This window comes from Labeo rohita, chromosome 11 (assembly GCF_022985175.1).
Source record: "Labeo rohita strain BAU-BD-2019 chromosome 11, IGBB_LRoh.1.0, whole genome shotgun sequence".
NCBI lineage: Eukaryota > Metazoa > Chordata > Actinopteri > Cypriniformes > Cyprinidae > Labeo > Labeo rohita.
Window position 1 is genome coordinate 2,566,347 of NC_066879.1, and position 14,623 is coordinate 2,580,969.

General features: G+C 39.3%; 1 protein-coding gene across 8 annotated transcripts in view; it reads left to right on the forward strand.

Moving 5' to 3' along the window:
• The window catches only part of LOC127172903 (band 4.1-like protein 1), a 69,640-nt gene that overhangs the window by 31,925 nt on the left and 23,092 nt on the right, over positions 1 to 14,623 (forward strand). For 7 of the 8 annotated variants that reach the window (XM_051122416.1, XM_051122417.1, XM_051122418.1 and 4 more), the window contains exons 6-14: positions 926 to 968; positions 3,548 to 3,623; positions 7,338 to 7,556; positions 8,415 to 8,502; positions 9,305 to 9,457; positions 10,850 to 10,947; positions 12,059 to 12,234; positions 12,734 to 12,930; positions 14,308 to 14,334. In XM_051122416.1, the coding sequence (XP_050978373.1) occupies positions 926 to 968; positions 3,548 to 3,623; positions 7,338 to 7,556; positions 8,415 to 8,502; positions 9,305 to 9,457; positions 10,850 to 10,947; positions 12,059 to 12,234; positions 12,734 to 12,930; positions 14,308 to 14,334 (1,077 nt within the window). The remainder of the gene's footprint in view (positions 1 to 925; positions 969 to 3,547; positions 3,624 to 7,337; positions 7,557 to 8,414; positions 8,503 to 9,304; positions 9,458 to 10,849; positions 10,948 to 12,058; positions 12,235 to 12,733; positions 12,931 to 14,307; positions 14,335 to 14,623) is intronic. The other variant, XM_051122415.1, reaches the window with a different exon arrangement.

Consider the following 14,623-nt stretch of genomic DNA (forward strand, 5'->3'; position numbering starts at 1 on the left):
ATGGTTTTGCAACCTTATCCAGCCTGATGGGCAACAGCAACACTTTTTCTGAGGTCCTCAGATATCTCTTTTGTTTGTGCTGTTTCACTTCCACAAACATGATCAGACTTTGATAGTTCCCTGTTATTTAAATAAAACAGGGCATGCACTATCATCCTACTGATTGAAAACACCTCTGAACAGATGGTCTCTTCAAATGAACTGCTTATCCTAAAGATTCACATACTTTTGCCACTCACAGATATGCAATATTAGACCATTTTCTTTAATAAATAAATAACAAAGTAAAATTTTCATCTCATTTGTTTCACTGAGTTGTCTTTGTCAACTTTCAGGACTTCTGATGATATTTTGGGTCATATTTATGCAGAAATTTATAAAAGGGTTGACAAAGTTTCAAGCAGCACTGTATGTGCAATCTGGACTGAATAATGAGTCATTTAAAAAGTCATTACAAAAAGTTGTCCCCTGCTAAGACGTTTACTTGTGTGTTAACTGAAATGGAAATAACCTAAAATAATGTTAGAGAGAGAGAAGATTTCTCTTGAGGAAAATAAACCAGTAAGCTTACAGTATGTGTCCCATGCAAGTTTCAGAAGAGTCCTTAACCAACAAAAAGCCTCAATCTCTTGTACTTTTGTTTCTATGGTAGCAGTTTATGCTGACGTTCATGCAAATGTACTGTAGTGTGCTTTGGTGTCCATGATGTCCTAAATACAGAGCATCTTATTTAGATTTAAAGCCACAGTGGGAAAGACAGATGTTAAGATTTGCATCAGTCTCCTGCAACTTTTGTCTCTCAATTCATTCATATGGAGAAACAGAGACTAACTATTCTTTAACAGACCAATCATTCTTAAGCAATAATGCAGTATGGTTTTTTCATGTTGCTCTAAGATTTAGTTGTTTCTGTTGTGTTTTGCAGAACTGGCTGGACCTGTCCAAAGAGATCAAGAAACAGATGAGAAGTGAGTATATCATTCATGTGAATGAAAGTGTCATGTAAACTGGTGTGCCATGAAAAAATGTAACCACAGCTCCGTTTTAATTCACGAGTTTGATTTTAATTATATTGGACTTGAATTTAAATGGCAGGAAGAGAAATTCAGTGACCTGCTTTAGTTAATTTTCATCCCTTTTGTAGGAACCCAAAGCTACGTAATGATGCAATGAGAACACGTCAGTGGTCACAAGCTCTGAAGCTCTATGTAATCACGCTTATTTATTGGCACCATCATTTCAGTTTTATTTTTTTTAATCAGTGCACAGTAGTTTCAGCCTGTTTTGTCTAGCGACTCACATTCAAGCACTGATTCCCAAACTTGAGGGAAATTGGTGTTTAGGATGTCTCTTTATGCTCCTTTAGGGCAGTTGTGGCCTAATGGTTAGAGAGTTGGACTTGTAACCCAAAGGGCTTAAAATTAAGTCTCAGTACTGGCAGTGCTCTCTTCTACCTCAATACCATGCCCTTGTACAAGGCACTAAATCCCCAATTTCTCCCCAATTGCTCTGGGTGTGTGTTCACTAGTCATTGTTGAGTGTGTAAATATTTTGAGAATGTGTTGCCACCTGGCAAATGTCACGACTTAACTTTATGCATGTACTTTATCGCCAGCGGAGACACATACAACATGTGTTTCCTAGTTAACACATAACATGTGTCTCCTATTTGGGGGTTCATCATGCAGAGCCCACTTTAGAAGAATCTTGAAGCCCATACTACGAATTGCTGAGTATGTGCTAACTTTATGTGAGACTTTTGTTGTGGGATTTGATTACGTCATGCGTGTGCTCTAGCCACCCAGCTACTAGCACCACACGGCCCATCAGCAAGCACATGGGGGACCTGAAGCTACCGCTTTCTCCATCTCCTGACCTGCATTTTTCAAGTGAATTTTTCTGTCCCAGGTGGAGGCTCAGGATAGAGGATGGTGGAAAAAATGCCATGTTTACTGTGGTGTTGGAGTCTGAATAGCTTACTGCAAGAAAAGGCTAGGACCTCCCAGTGGGGAATTGCTTCTGCAGATTTCTCAGAGTTTCTGAATACGATTACATGGGCAGTTGAGAAGCTGCATCTCAAATGGCCAAAAACTCCCAGTTGGAGGAGCAGAAATCTTTTCTGATTAATTTTTTTTAAGTGCAATCAAAGCTTGCAAGGCTCCTTCCTTTTTCACCAGATCTCCACTACAAAGTTTTAAGATCTTGGTCTTAATCTGCCAAAATTACTAACAAGGTGGCAGCAGATTTTACCTATGCATGTCACACTGTGCTTCAGATCATACTGCATTAGCTCTACACACCCTGGGAATCTTCATGAATGAGGTGCTGGATTGAGTTCCAAGGCCGTTCATATGTTGCACAGGGCATTGCATTTAGCACTTAGGCTACAAAGCACACTGCATTCTCAGTGAGTGCAACATGGCAGTGATGGTTGCTTTGGTGCCTTTGTATTGGCTAAAGTTTGGTCTCCAGATTCTGCATCAAAAAGACATGTTGTCTGAAGCCCAGGGCACATTTGTCGTATCTAGCCAGAACTTTATAAGGCTGTGAGTTTGGCCATAAACTGGGACACGTTGTTATTAGATGGGTTGTCCTGAGCTCTGGCCGGTTAGGGCATTGAAGACTAATGTTGAATGGACGGGGTCAGTTGTTTGGAGTCTGACATGATTTTTGTATGCTTTGTAGGCCCCAAGAAACAGTGACTTTCGCATTGGTTGTTGGATGTGATTTTGCTGGGGCCTATGAGGCATGTGAATTGCCTTCATCTTTGGGTATTCGGGTGCATTCTGCTTGAAGTGTGGTGTCTACGTGGGCTCTTGCTAGAGGTACCTTTTCACAGGTCATTTGTATGGTCAAGGTTGTATTACAAATTAGCTTCTACAAATAGTTTGAATGTGTGATCTTGCCCATTGTGTGATTACGCAGCATTGAGTTCCTACTGAATGTAACCCTGGTTTCCTGAGTTAGAATGAGAAGCTTTGTTGTTAAACACACTCCTATAAGGGCTTTATGATGCAGCGCCTTATGACCTTGATGTCTCTGCTAAAGCATTAGCACCATCAGCCAAAAAACTGCTGTGATTATTCGGAGCTCAGACCTTGTGACTACTGACACGTTCCCATTGTGTCATTATAGAGCATTTCATTCCCACTTAGGGAACCAGGGTTACACTCAGTAACCTTGACATTTTGCACTAAAACATAAATATTTACATAATTACTTTTGAATAATTACGCTTAATTATTTCCTGATTATGTAGAATACATTTAACCCAACTGATTTTACATAACTCTAAAGTTACTGTCAAAACTGCAAAACAATTAAGATACATAAAAAAAGATTTTAACTGAATCATACAGCAGTTCAGTAACATAGGCCCATCAAAGAGGCACAATTGCTCTGATCTTTTATGTGCTACAGGCAAAAAAACACTGTTTTTTTTAATGCTGTCCAACCATGAGAAAAATTTCACAGTTTATCGGTCAACCAAGCATGTTTTGCAAGCATGTTGTGTGTGTGTGTTTTCTCACTTTGTGTGTGTTTACAGCATCTTCTTGGCATTTTAATTTTGCTGTCAAGTTTTATCCACCTGACCCCTCCCAGTTAATGGAAGACATTACAAGGTGAGTAAAGTTAAACGCTATATATATATATATAATATGTCTTAATGGGACATATGTAAAATTCCTAATGTCATTGAAAGCGTTTTGTTTATGTGTGTAACTTTGGTTTCTTGAGTTGGGAACAAGATGTTACATCCATAGCTGATAGTAAAGGAACACTTCATACAATGACACCAGGTTATTAGCTGATGCACACTGTGTCACTGTCACTAATGCCACCGTAGGACATGTTCGCACTCATCACAACTCATGGCTTTGACACTATGGGAACACTATATCACTATAATCTGCGCCTCTGTAAACCAAGCCTTTGTAAACCATGCCCCGACTTTGTCAATGACGTATCTGTCATAATTCACTTGTGGCAACAGGCTGCCCCTAGATAAATGCCCTGAGCCTAAAACTGAGTCTGTTTTGACAGCAAGCAACACAATGGCAGGGGACATCTGACCCATGGTCTGACTTAACAAAAGGGGTTCTATGCATGTAACAGGTAAATATGTTTTAGCGGTTCACCATAAACCTTTTCTCCAATCATGGTCAAGAAATCAGGAACAGCCTTCATTTGGCCAGGGCTGAGGAGCGTTGTCTATCTGCCTTATGTCAGTGTGCTTACAAGGGCGTGTATGTGGTGTTGAGCAAGTGTGCAGGCCCTGATCTATCTGAGTGAGCGCTGACACTGCTACATTGCTCTTCTGCCTACTGCTGCTTTGCAACACTGAACTCATTGACGACAACAGTAATTACATCTAAAGATTTACCAATGGTAATGGTCTTTAAGGCATACACGCACTATGACCAGCCAGAAAACAATTATTTAATTTAAATGCTTCAAACTGAGTTGGCTTTGCAGTCCAGCTTCCTCTTGTCCAGAGCATGTGAAACTACATCTGAAAGTTGTATATATAGTAACAAAGGACACACTTCCTGAAAGTGCTTCAACCTGGTCACCACCAAATTACTAAGAATGGACAAAACATCATCCATGCCAAAAGAGATTGCACCACAGTCTTCCAGGCTTGGACATATATAATCACATCCAAACCCAGCTGGAGAAATATGCACACTGCAGAGACCAAGAAATCTGTCGGCTCGCTCTCCATATAGGGCCCTTTGATTTCCGTGATGCAGGAAGAACAATTCATAGAAATAGAATTTACCGTATAACACAGAATGTCACAGAATTTGTCAAATTTTGGATGAATTTTGTTTCATTTTAGCACATAAATGAGGACATGATCTTGCATCGCAGGAATTGGCCAAGGGGCTGCCGATAACAGCTGTATTAACTCAGGGTACCACGTCTGATTGCTCCATTTGGGGCAACCAGGAACACAGAGTATCCGACTTTCCTGACCCATCTAATGTGCTCCTTGATTCAGACTGTCCAGCACGTGAACCACCTTCACTGTGCCAATAGGAGGAGGTGTCTCGCCATCCTGTAAAGGGAGCATGACCTGGCACTGCCTTGGTTATTTATAAAGGCTACTATTGTCCAAATGGATGAAGACGTGGTGCCCCCTTAAGGCTGTCTTTCTGGAGGTCAGTCCCAATGGGACAACTGTCTGATACGGGTGAAGGACCTTCTGATGCAGTGGTAGAAAACCTTGAGGCGCAGATGTCCCAGGCACTAAGCAAGGGATTGTACAGTGATCATTCTGGCGCAAGCCAGACCTGCATCTGGGCCAAATAAATAATTTTTTCAAAGTTAACATCCTGAACAGGCGCTTCATTAGAGCCCAGTTCAGGTATCTGAGATCGAGGACAGGCCTGAGCCTGCCATCTTTCTTGGGAACAAGGAAGTAACGAGTGTAGAAGCCTGACTTGCTGTTCTCGGGGGGGAATAGTCTCAGTGGCTGCTCAACTTTGCACTTCTTTCCAGAGAACATGTGAATCAATGTCCTGTACCGAAGTATGAATAGCGCCTCTGAAGGGAGCTGGTCTGCGAGTGAATTGCAATGAGTAGCCTCGTTCTGTGGTCTGCAGAACCCAGCTTGACAGGTCTGTGATGACTTCCCAAGCCTAGAGCCAGGTAGCAAGCGAAGTTTTCAGAATGGCAGGTCACTGCATGGAGACAGGGAACTGACATTCGTGGTATTGTGAGGAGAAGTGCTCTTTGGAGTATATGGGTCCCCTATTAAATCTGTCATTTGCTTGGGCACTCCACTTCCTCTCTACATTGAGATCAAGATGACCTCTGCGGCTCAGGGTCCAACACCACTCTAAGGTGGGGTCCAGGGCACTTAGGAAAGGGCTTGCATTTAATCGTCTGATGGTGCTGTCGAAGCCCAGGCTCTGATTTTGGCTGAAGCTGAGTTGGAAACAGCACAGGCTTTTCAGGCTGTTGGGAAAATGGAGCCTCCTGGCAACCTGAACCAGAGGTGAAGCACTTAGACAGGAAGTGACACATAGTCTGTGACTACTTCTGTGCTGCAGTGAAACACTCTGCAAATTCATCTACAGCAGGGCCAAATAACCCAAATTTGGAAGACCTATCCTTGACCTATCCTGTATCCTTGATCTCCATCAAATTCAGCCAAAGGTGGCACTCAGTAACAACCAAGCCATGGCCTTGCCCATCTTATTCGCAGTAGCCTTAATAGCACACAGAGCCATTGCTAAGCACAGCTCATTAAAAGCGTCAGGATTTGCGATGGACTCGTCCAGTCCATGGAGGAGTTTGGCTTGAAACACTTGAAGAGCCACCATCTTGTGAAGCACTGAGCCAGCCTGGCCAGCCGCTGAATAAGCCCTGTTCGCTAGGGTCAATATGGTCCTGCAGAGCTTGGATAGGTGCACATGGCATTCAGATCTGACAGTCAGCTCCACCCATATTGGCATGCTGAATTGCAGTTCGTGCAGCTATCTGAATGTGAACAAATTATATTTCGGCATTCAGAGTAAACAGGAGTTTCCTGATAAGCGTGTATAAACAACGGGAGAGTCTATTACTGTAGGGAACATTAATTATAGGAATTTTATAGTAAATATAATTTGTTTACTTTAGTTTATACACTGTCGTTCAAAAGTTTGGGGTCAGTACAATTTTTTATGTTTTTAAAGAGGTTTCTTATGCTCAGCAAGGCTGCATTCATTTGATAAAAAATCCAGAAAAAAACAGTAATGTTGTGAAATATTATTTCAATGTAAAATAACATTTTTTTTAATCTAAATGTTTTTTAAAAAAGTAATTTATTCCTGTGATGCAAAGCTGAATTTTCAGCATCATTACTCCACTCTTCAGTGTCACATGATCCTTCAGAAATCATTCTAATATGCTGATTTTAGGGACATCTGAGACATATGTTGCATGTTACATAAAAAAGGCATAATACTAGGTCCCCTTTAATCAGTCAAACCAACATGATGATTGTATCCAATGCAGTAATAAATACTGCAGTATGTCGCAATAAGCAGTCAACTGTAAAGCATAATTACATTACAAGTTTACATTACATTGCATTACATTGTTTTGAGTTAAGAATTTACAATTTGGCATTCCGACTGACATTCCCATCACAAAAGAGATGCTAAATTTTTTTATTTTTAATGAAAGTTTTTTTGCATGCTATGCAAAGTAAACAGAAAAAAACCTGAAATGTATGGTGATAGTATCACTCTGAAGGGCCCCTCAGCTTTTCTACAGGTCAGGCATTAACAATGAAAAAAGAATATGACAAAACTTACACTTTCAGGAGATATTCTCTGTTCCAGGTACTACCTGTGTTTGCAGCTGCGAAATGACATCCTCTCTGGCCGTCTACCCTGTTCCTTTGTCACACATGCTCTGCTGGGCTCCTACACCGTGCAAGCCGAACTGGGAGACTTTGATCAAGATGACCATGGTTCAGACTACGTTAGTGACTTCCACTTTGCCCCCAACCAAACTCGAGAACTGGAGGAAAGGGTGATGGAGCTACATAAAACTTACAGGTCTGAGAAAGATACTACAGTCAGTATTTACTACAGAGAGATTTTACAGTACTTGTTTAATGCAAAAATAGATTATATTACAGATTATATTAATATTACAACCAGTATATAATGTTATCTACCTATGGCCTGTAAAATATATATAAAAAAGTCATTATATATGAATGTTTACCATGCCTAAATGTGTAGTATTTATTCTTTTCATGTACACGATATGTTGAATTTGAACATTTTCATATGGATTTTGTGTGAGGGTAAATTCTGGGGACTTTTGCTGGCTGCCAAGGAATCTTATTTTGATGGGTTTGTCTATAAGAGAGGAAAGGTGTATTTGGTGAGATGGCATGGTTTTGTTAGCTTAACTCCAGAGCAATGGTTCAAAATGATCTCTGAGAATAGAGACATGTTGTATTAGACTTATGAGCTGTTTTTTAAGCGCACACTCTAGTCTTGGATATACATATTCAGACTATACTCTGAGGACATTTTTTCAGCTGGAGGATAACCTATTTTTTTTTTTTTTTTTTTTTTGTGGGACATTGAACCAATGGATTATACCTTTTCTCTTTTCATCTGGATTATCAGTTTGCTGTCTACCTCAAAGCAGAAATGTCAACAGACTGATGAATAATCTATATCTTTGCTTTTTGTTTCTGTGGACTAAAGGACTTTTGTGTTGCAGTCAACAACCCTATTTATAGAATTTCATTATTTGGACTATTTTGTTTGAGTTTATAAGAGTCAGCATTAGTGTTTTGTTTAATATTACTGTCTAAAAGGTAAAAGGGAACGATACAAAAGAGCAGTTGTTATAGCACCTTGGATAACCAGAATGGTTATTCTTTTCTTGTTTCTCAGGGGAATGACACCTGCTGAGGCAGAAATGAACTTCTTGGAAAATGCAAAGAAACTTTCCATGTATGGCGTCGACCTGCATCATGCCAAGGTACATAAAAATCAAATGGTACAATCTTGACTACTTACTACTGCTATAGACACTACAACAGCAAGTAGTTTGTAATTAGTGCCACTAGTGAATGTAGAAAACATACACTTGACACTTACAGGCATAGTTCACCCAAAAAATAAAAAATTATGTTATTAATCCCTCATCCTCATGTCTTTCCAAACCTATAAGACCTTCGTTCATCATCATCACAAATTAAGATATTTTTTAAATTAAATCCGAAAGCTTTCTGACCCTGCAAAGACAGCAACACAACTACATGTTTTTAATTTTATAATTTAGCTACGAGAGTACTTTTTGTGCACAAAAAAAATAAAAATAATGACTTCATTCAACAATTTCTTCTCTTCTATGTCCTTCTCCACCGTACGTTCACATAAGTACCACAACGCATTGTCCAATAAAGTCATTATTTTTTTTTCTTTGTGCACAGAATGTAATCTCGTAGCTTTACAAAATTAAGGTTGAACCACTGATGTCACATGGACTATTTTATAGATGTCCTTACTACCTTTCTGGGCCTTGAACCTGGTAGTTGCGTTGCTGTCTATGCAGGGTCAGAAAGCTCTCGGATTTCATCAATAATATAATTTTGTGTTTCAAAGACGAACGAAGGTCTTACTGGTTTGGAACAACATTAGGGTGAGTAATTAATGATAGAATTATAATAATGATAAAAAGTGTTTACTAACATAGTTTGTATTAGGCAACCTTCTTGCAGTAGAAGTTGTGTAATTTAGCTGAATGTGATTTTAATAATCACTCATTCTTTCTGAGGCAGGATTCAGAAGGGATTGAGATCATGCTGGGCGTGTGTGCCAATGGTCTATTAATTTACCGTGACAGACTGAGAATCAATCGATTTGCCTGGCCAAAGATCCTCAAGATCTCCTACAAAAGGAGTAATTTCTACATCAAGATCCGCCCTGGAGAGGTAGTTGTGGCTTCCAATTTGCACAAAACACACACACAAATAAGAATAGAGATTTTATTGTGAAAGCACTTGAAAATTGGTCATTTGATGTTCTTTAACTGCACTTTCTTAGTAGATCCCCTGCAGAAATTTACACTGCCATCTGCACTTTTAATGAGATTGTGGTCTCAAGCTGATTTGCCTGGTTTAGTAAACCTGGTCCACAGTTGCTTGCACACTCTCAGTTTGGTCATAAAATGAACTATTGGTGAGATTTTCAATTAACTGCCGACAATTTTGACTGGCACTTGACTACTGTGTCAATAGGACAGTTGCTTAAATCTTCATTGAAAAGGGGAAATTAACCGATTGCCAGAAGTCCTGCACCCTGTTTAGCCCTGCAGTCTAATTGGTGGTTTGGCTCTTACTCCCAGCCTAACCATTTTGCCCCTGAACACAGGCCATGCAGGTCCCCAAGGCAACTGGCTCAATCAATATCTCACAAGTTTAAGTGTACAAAGTGTAAATGTAATTAGCGGCAAGATCAGAAGCAGAACCGTTGCATTAATAAAAGTATTCTTGGATAAGAGCTTAATTTAGAAGTTGGTAATGACTAAATTATGGCTAAATTAAAGATATTTTTAGTTCTTTGCAACTGCACTTATCAGGGACATTTTCTCTTGTCAGACAGAAAACAAGGACTCAAGTGTAGAACCATATATTGGACCTTATTTCAGAAAAAAGTCTTCAGAAAGATTTCCTCCTGTTAGTCCCCTAGTAAATCCTCTGAAAATGTAGCCTGGAAGAAGCTTGCAATCCAAGTTGTCTGTATGCTGCATCAAAAAAAGAAGAAAATGAAGAAGCGATAGTTGCACTCAACATTATACAAGAACTCACACAGAACAGGGGAAGGTTATATAGGGCAACAAATTAAAAGAATATTGAGGGAGACCAGGTGGGGCAAATAAACTAAAAACAAGACATGAGATAGAAGAGCACATGGTAAATAGCAATAAACATGACAGAAGTGTTCACAGCAAACATGACATGAATGCATGGCAAATGAACATAATCAAAAGCCATATACTCAAACAGACACACCAGACAGGCGAGAGCACATGACAGAGAAACCAATAACCAGTGCATTGTGCTCACAACAAAAGACACAACATGAGGTATGAACACCTTAATCCTGACATTGGAACCGAAACAGACAGAAGTTTCAGGATTCAAACCCTTTGGTCCAACAGAAAGGAACAGGAGAGCATACAGCCAAGGAGAGTTACCCCAGTCTGTGTGCTCACCCAGACACAAAAACATGGGTGTCAGGATTCTGTCACCACATATAACAAAAGTGACCAGATCATGACAGTAAACTATCTGATTTGTTCTTCCCCTTTTTTTACACAACAGTATGAGCAATTTGAGAGCACCATTGGCTTCAAGCTTTCTAACCACAGAGCTGCCAAGAAGCTTTGGAAGGTTTGCATTGAGCACCACACCTTTTTCAGGTAAACCCGCTGGACTAATTTGATTTATTTCACTTTGTTGTCAAAATTGTAGTCATTTTCATGTTAATGTGGCAGCCATTATTTTGCTTCATGGTTCTTAGTGACAAACTGAGTCACCATTGTGCTATGAATTTAGCTTTTATGACCTTCAGTCATTTGTGTTTGACCATCCTCCCAATGCCCAAAGCTGTCACACTATTGAATATGTTTTTGTTTCTGGTCTTCGACATTTACATGAAATAAATGGAGTCTAGTGTAAAAAGTCATACTGCCCTTTTTAAATTTATGAGAATGTTTATGTATGATTTACATTAAGATTGGCATATCCTTGGCATATCCTCTATTGCTCCAGGAATGTTATTATAAAGACCAGAATACCATAGAGACTTGGTGGTGGGGTGATTTGAGACAATTAATTCAATTCAATTCAATTCAAATTTATTTGTATAGCGCTTTTCACGATACATATCGTTGCAAAGCAGCTTTACACCAAATTGACATTTTTACAATATATGTAGTAGTAGCTTGATGTACATATGGTAGAGATGTGTGGTAAAGATCAATTAATGACGTAATCAAACAGACAAAGAACACTATAAATTAGTAGCAGAATTCGGTAATGCTGTATGTTTTCAGGGTTGGCATCATCTGAAGTCCTCTGTGGGGTTGGCATCATCTCTTCTTAAGTGTTCTGGATCCAGACTGGAGCTTGTGAATTCCTAGTTACCGTGGGATGTCAATCCCATGGCAGAAACAGAGAACAAATAGGAACATAATTAGCGTAGCTGCTGTTCAAACTAAGAAAAGGAAGGTTTGTTAAACCAGAGCTAAAAGATTAATAATGAACATTTGATCAGATATAGCTGCAGGAAAAGTTTGAGATGCATTATTTGAATGCTTGGCTAAAAAGATGCGTCTTTAATCTAGATTTAAACAGAGACAGTGTGTCTGAACGCCGAACGTTATCAGGAAGGCTGTTCCAATTACTTATCAACCACTGTGTAGCTTTTTATTATAACAGGGGTTGTCTTTTTAGTACATTCTGATGTGGATTATTAATGAAGTTAATGTCAGTAAACCAATAATATTGTCCTGTATTGGTCTGTTTTAGGCTAGTGTCTCCTGAGCCACCACCAAAGGGCTTTCTAGTGATGGGTTCAAAGTTCAGATACAGTGGAAGGACCCAGGCCCAAACACGGCAGGCCAGCGCTCTGATAGATCGGCCTGCTCCCCACTTTGAGCGCTCAACTAGCAAGAGATACCTTCTTTCTCGCAGTCTAGATGGAGGTTAGAACAATTTTTTCCCTCTTATATTGTCAATATATTAAGAATATTCAAAGAAATTTGATAAGAACCCATTGTTGCTGTGCTGTTGGAAAGTGTCTGAAACTGTGGATTATTTATTTCTTGATAATTTAACCACTGTATCAAATAAATAACTGTGGTTATGTTTATTTCTTCTATGAGAGTTGAAAAATGAGCAGATCTAGCAGTTTCTAAGGTCATTCTGTAGTACTATCCTTCCATGCAATGCAAAATACCTCTAGTTTTGTTTTCTTCCATCTGTGCTCCATTTTCAAATGTGCTCATTATACCACTGTTCTACTGCTTTTTTAACTACAAAGGAGCCACTGTGTTTTGATCATTACTATTTCAAGAGTGAATCCAGCATAAATATGCGAATGTCATTCCCAAAACTTTGCAGCATGTATGTGCACGGATAGACTTCAGTTATGTATCAGTTCTAAGTAAAGCCCTGAACATTCTGCTGTTGTGTGTCGAACAGAGTTTTGTCAACCAGTGTCCATGCTGGGTGAGATTCATGATGGTCTGTCTCAGAAGAGTGAGAGCGAGCAACCGCAGTTTCTTTCTGGAGATGAAGCTGATCCCGACCTCAGTCTGGATCAAGAGCAGGAACAGGATCAAGAGCATAGCAACAGTGAAGAGATTGTTACAACCCCTACAAGGAAAAGGGACATTAAGGTAATAAGATACCATTTCAGAAGAAATCACAAATTCATAAGAAATTTCACAAATCTCCAATTTGACCTCTCTGCAAATCAATAATTTTTGATTAACTTCATAATCAAAATAGAAAATAAGAAAAGAATAAAAATAAAAGTAAACCATCAGTAACAACAACAAATATTATTTTGGGCCTTGTTTCCTAAAAATGAAAGCTAATTTTAATTTATATGTGAACTATCTATCCCTTTAAGTAGAAATATGCGAGACTAGTCGACTAGCCCAGGGTTTCCTTTTCAAGATGGTCCCTCATAGGGATGCTCCGATCGATTGGCCGCAGATCGGTATCAGCTGATAATCACTTTTTACGTGCACATGATGTGTGCCATTTGGGACAGGGCCACACACACATAGCAAACAGTGACAGGGAAACTGAACGTGTGGGATTACCTGCGTTTGGCCTTCTTTAGGTCAAGTCATATATTCATGAAAAAATATCAGTTTTTCATCAGTTGACTGAAAATGAAATATATTTGTCATAGTATCCTTTCAGCGTTTAAGGGGTTTTCCTATGACTGGCATCAACGCTGTTCAATGCGTTGAATCAGTACCATTGATTTCTATCAAGTGAAACATCAGCTTCAGCATTACCCAGGTGACGCGTTGCTCATCTAATTCTTAGTTTTTCATGATGATATGATGAATGGATAGTTCATGTTTAATAGCAGATTCAGTGACGTTAGAGCTGATCTGTGCATCATTGCACGTCTAGTGCAATTATAACAGTGATTCAGCATATGCTTACTATAATGTAAACATATATTTTAATAGCTGACACATTTTTTCCTGAAACTTTTGCAGTTTACCAAAAGTTCAATGCTGCTGACTTAATTTGCACCACACTATTAGTGTCTTTTGATGCACAGTGTTCATGCAAATGGTTTGTTCTAGCTTGCTGCTTCTGATGACTTAACACAATTTAATTCTCACACTTAGTATTTAGTTATTATTACTGAATAGGCTATATAACAGTGAGGAAGCATTGCCGTAAATGTAGAACAGTATGCATGTGTAGGGAAATTCATCCAAATAAAATGTACTTTTCTATCTCTCTTTTTCACGTGTCAGTGATTACCCCCATGACATAAATTGCCGACCCCTGCTGTAGTGTACAGTGTCTGCATACAGTTGATGTCTCACGTCTAACTCTCAATGAGATCTTTCCAAACTTTTTTCCTGTCTGATCCTGTTTATATTGTTCTGTTCTTGCTCTTGTATAAGGTTTCACTTTTGTGTTTCTTCCCCTCCTAAACTTGTCTGTAACTAACATAAACCTCAATCCTGTTTATCCCTTCATCTCTGCTGCTTTCATCTGCCTGTCATCTACACTTGAAGGAGTCAACCCCTCTACGCAAGCAGGAGGTATCTCTTCTTTAAGGTTCTTCTGTTGAACGTTTTTGTTTAGAGCTGGTTAGTATGACAGGAATCTGCAACAGAAGTATATATCATTTATACTGATATAGTGGAAGACACATTTGCTTACATGGTTACAGAACGGAATGTGTGATTTATCACTTTTGACCAATAGGCGGTGCTACTCCCAAATTGATGTAGTGTGGTTAACTAGGGGTGACAAAGACACACAACACAGTTTGGTGCCAGTATGCCAAAGCATTGTAGAAAAACAAGCTTAAGATCAATTCTGGGATTT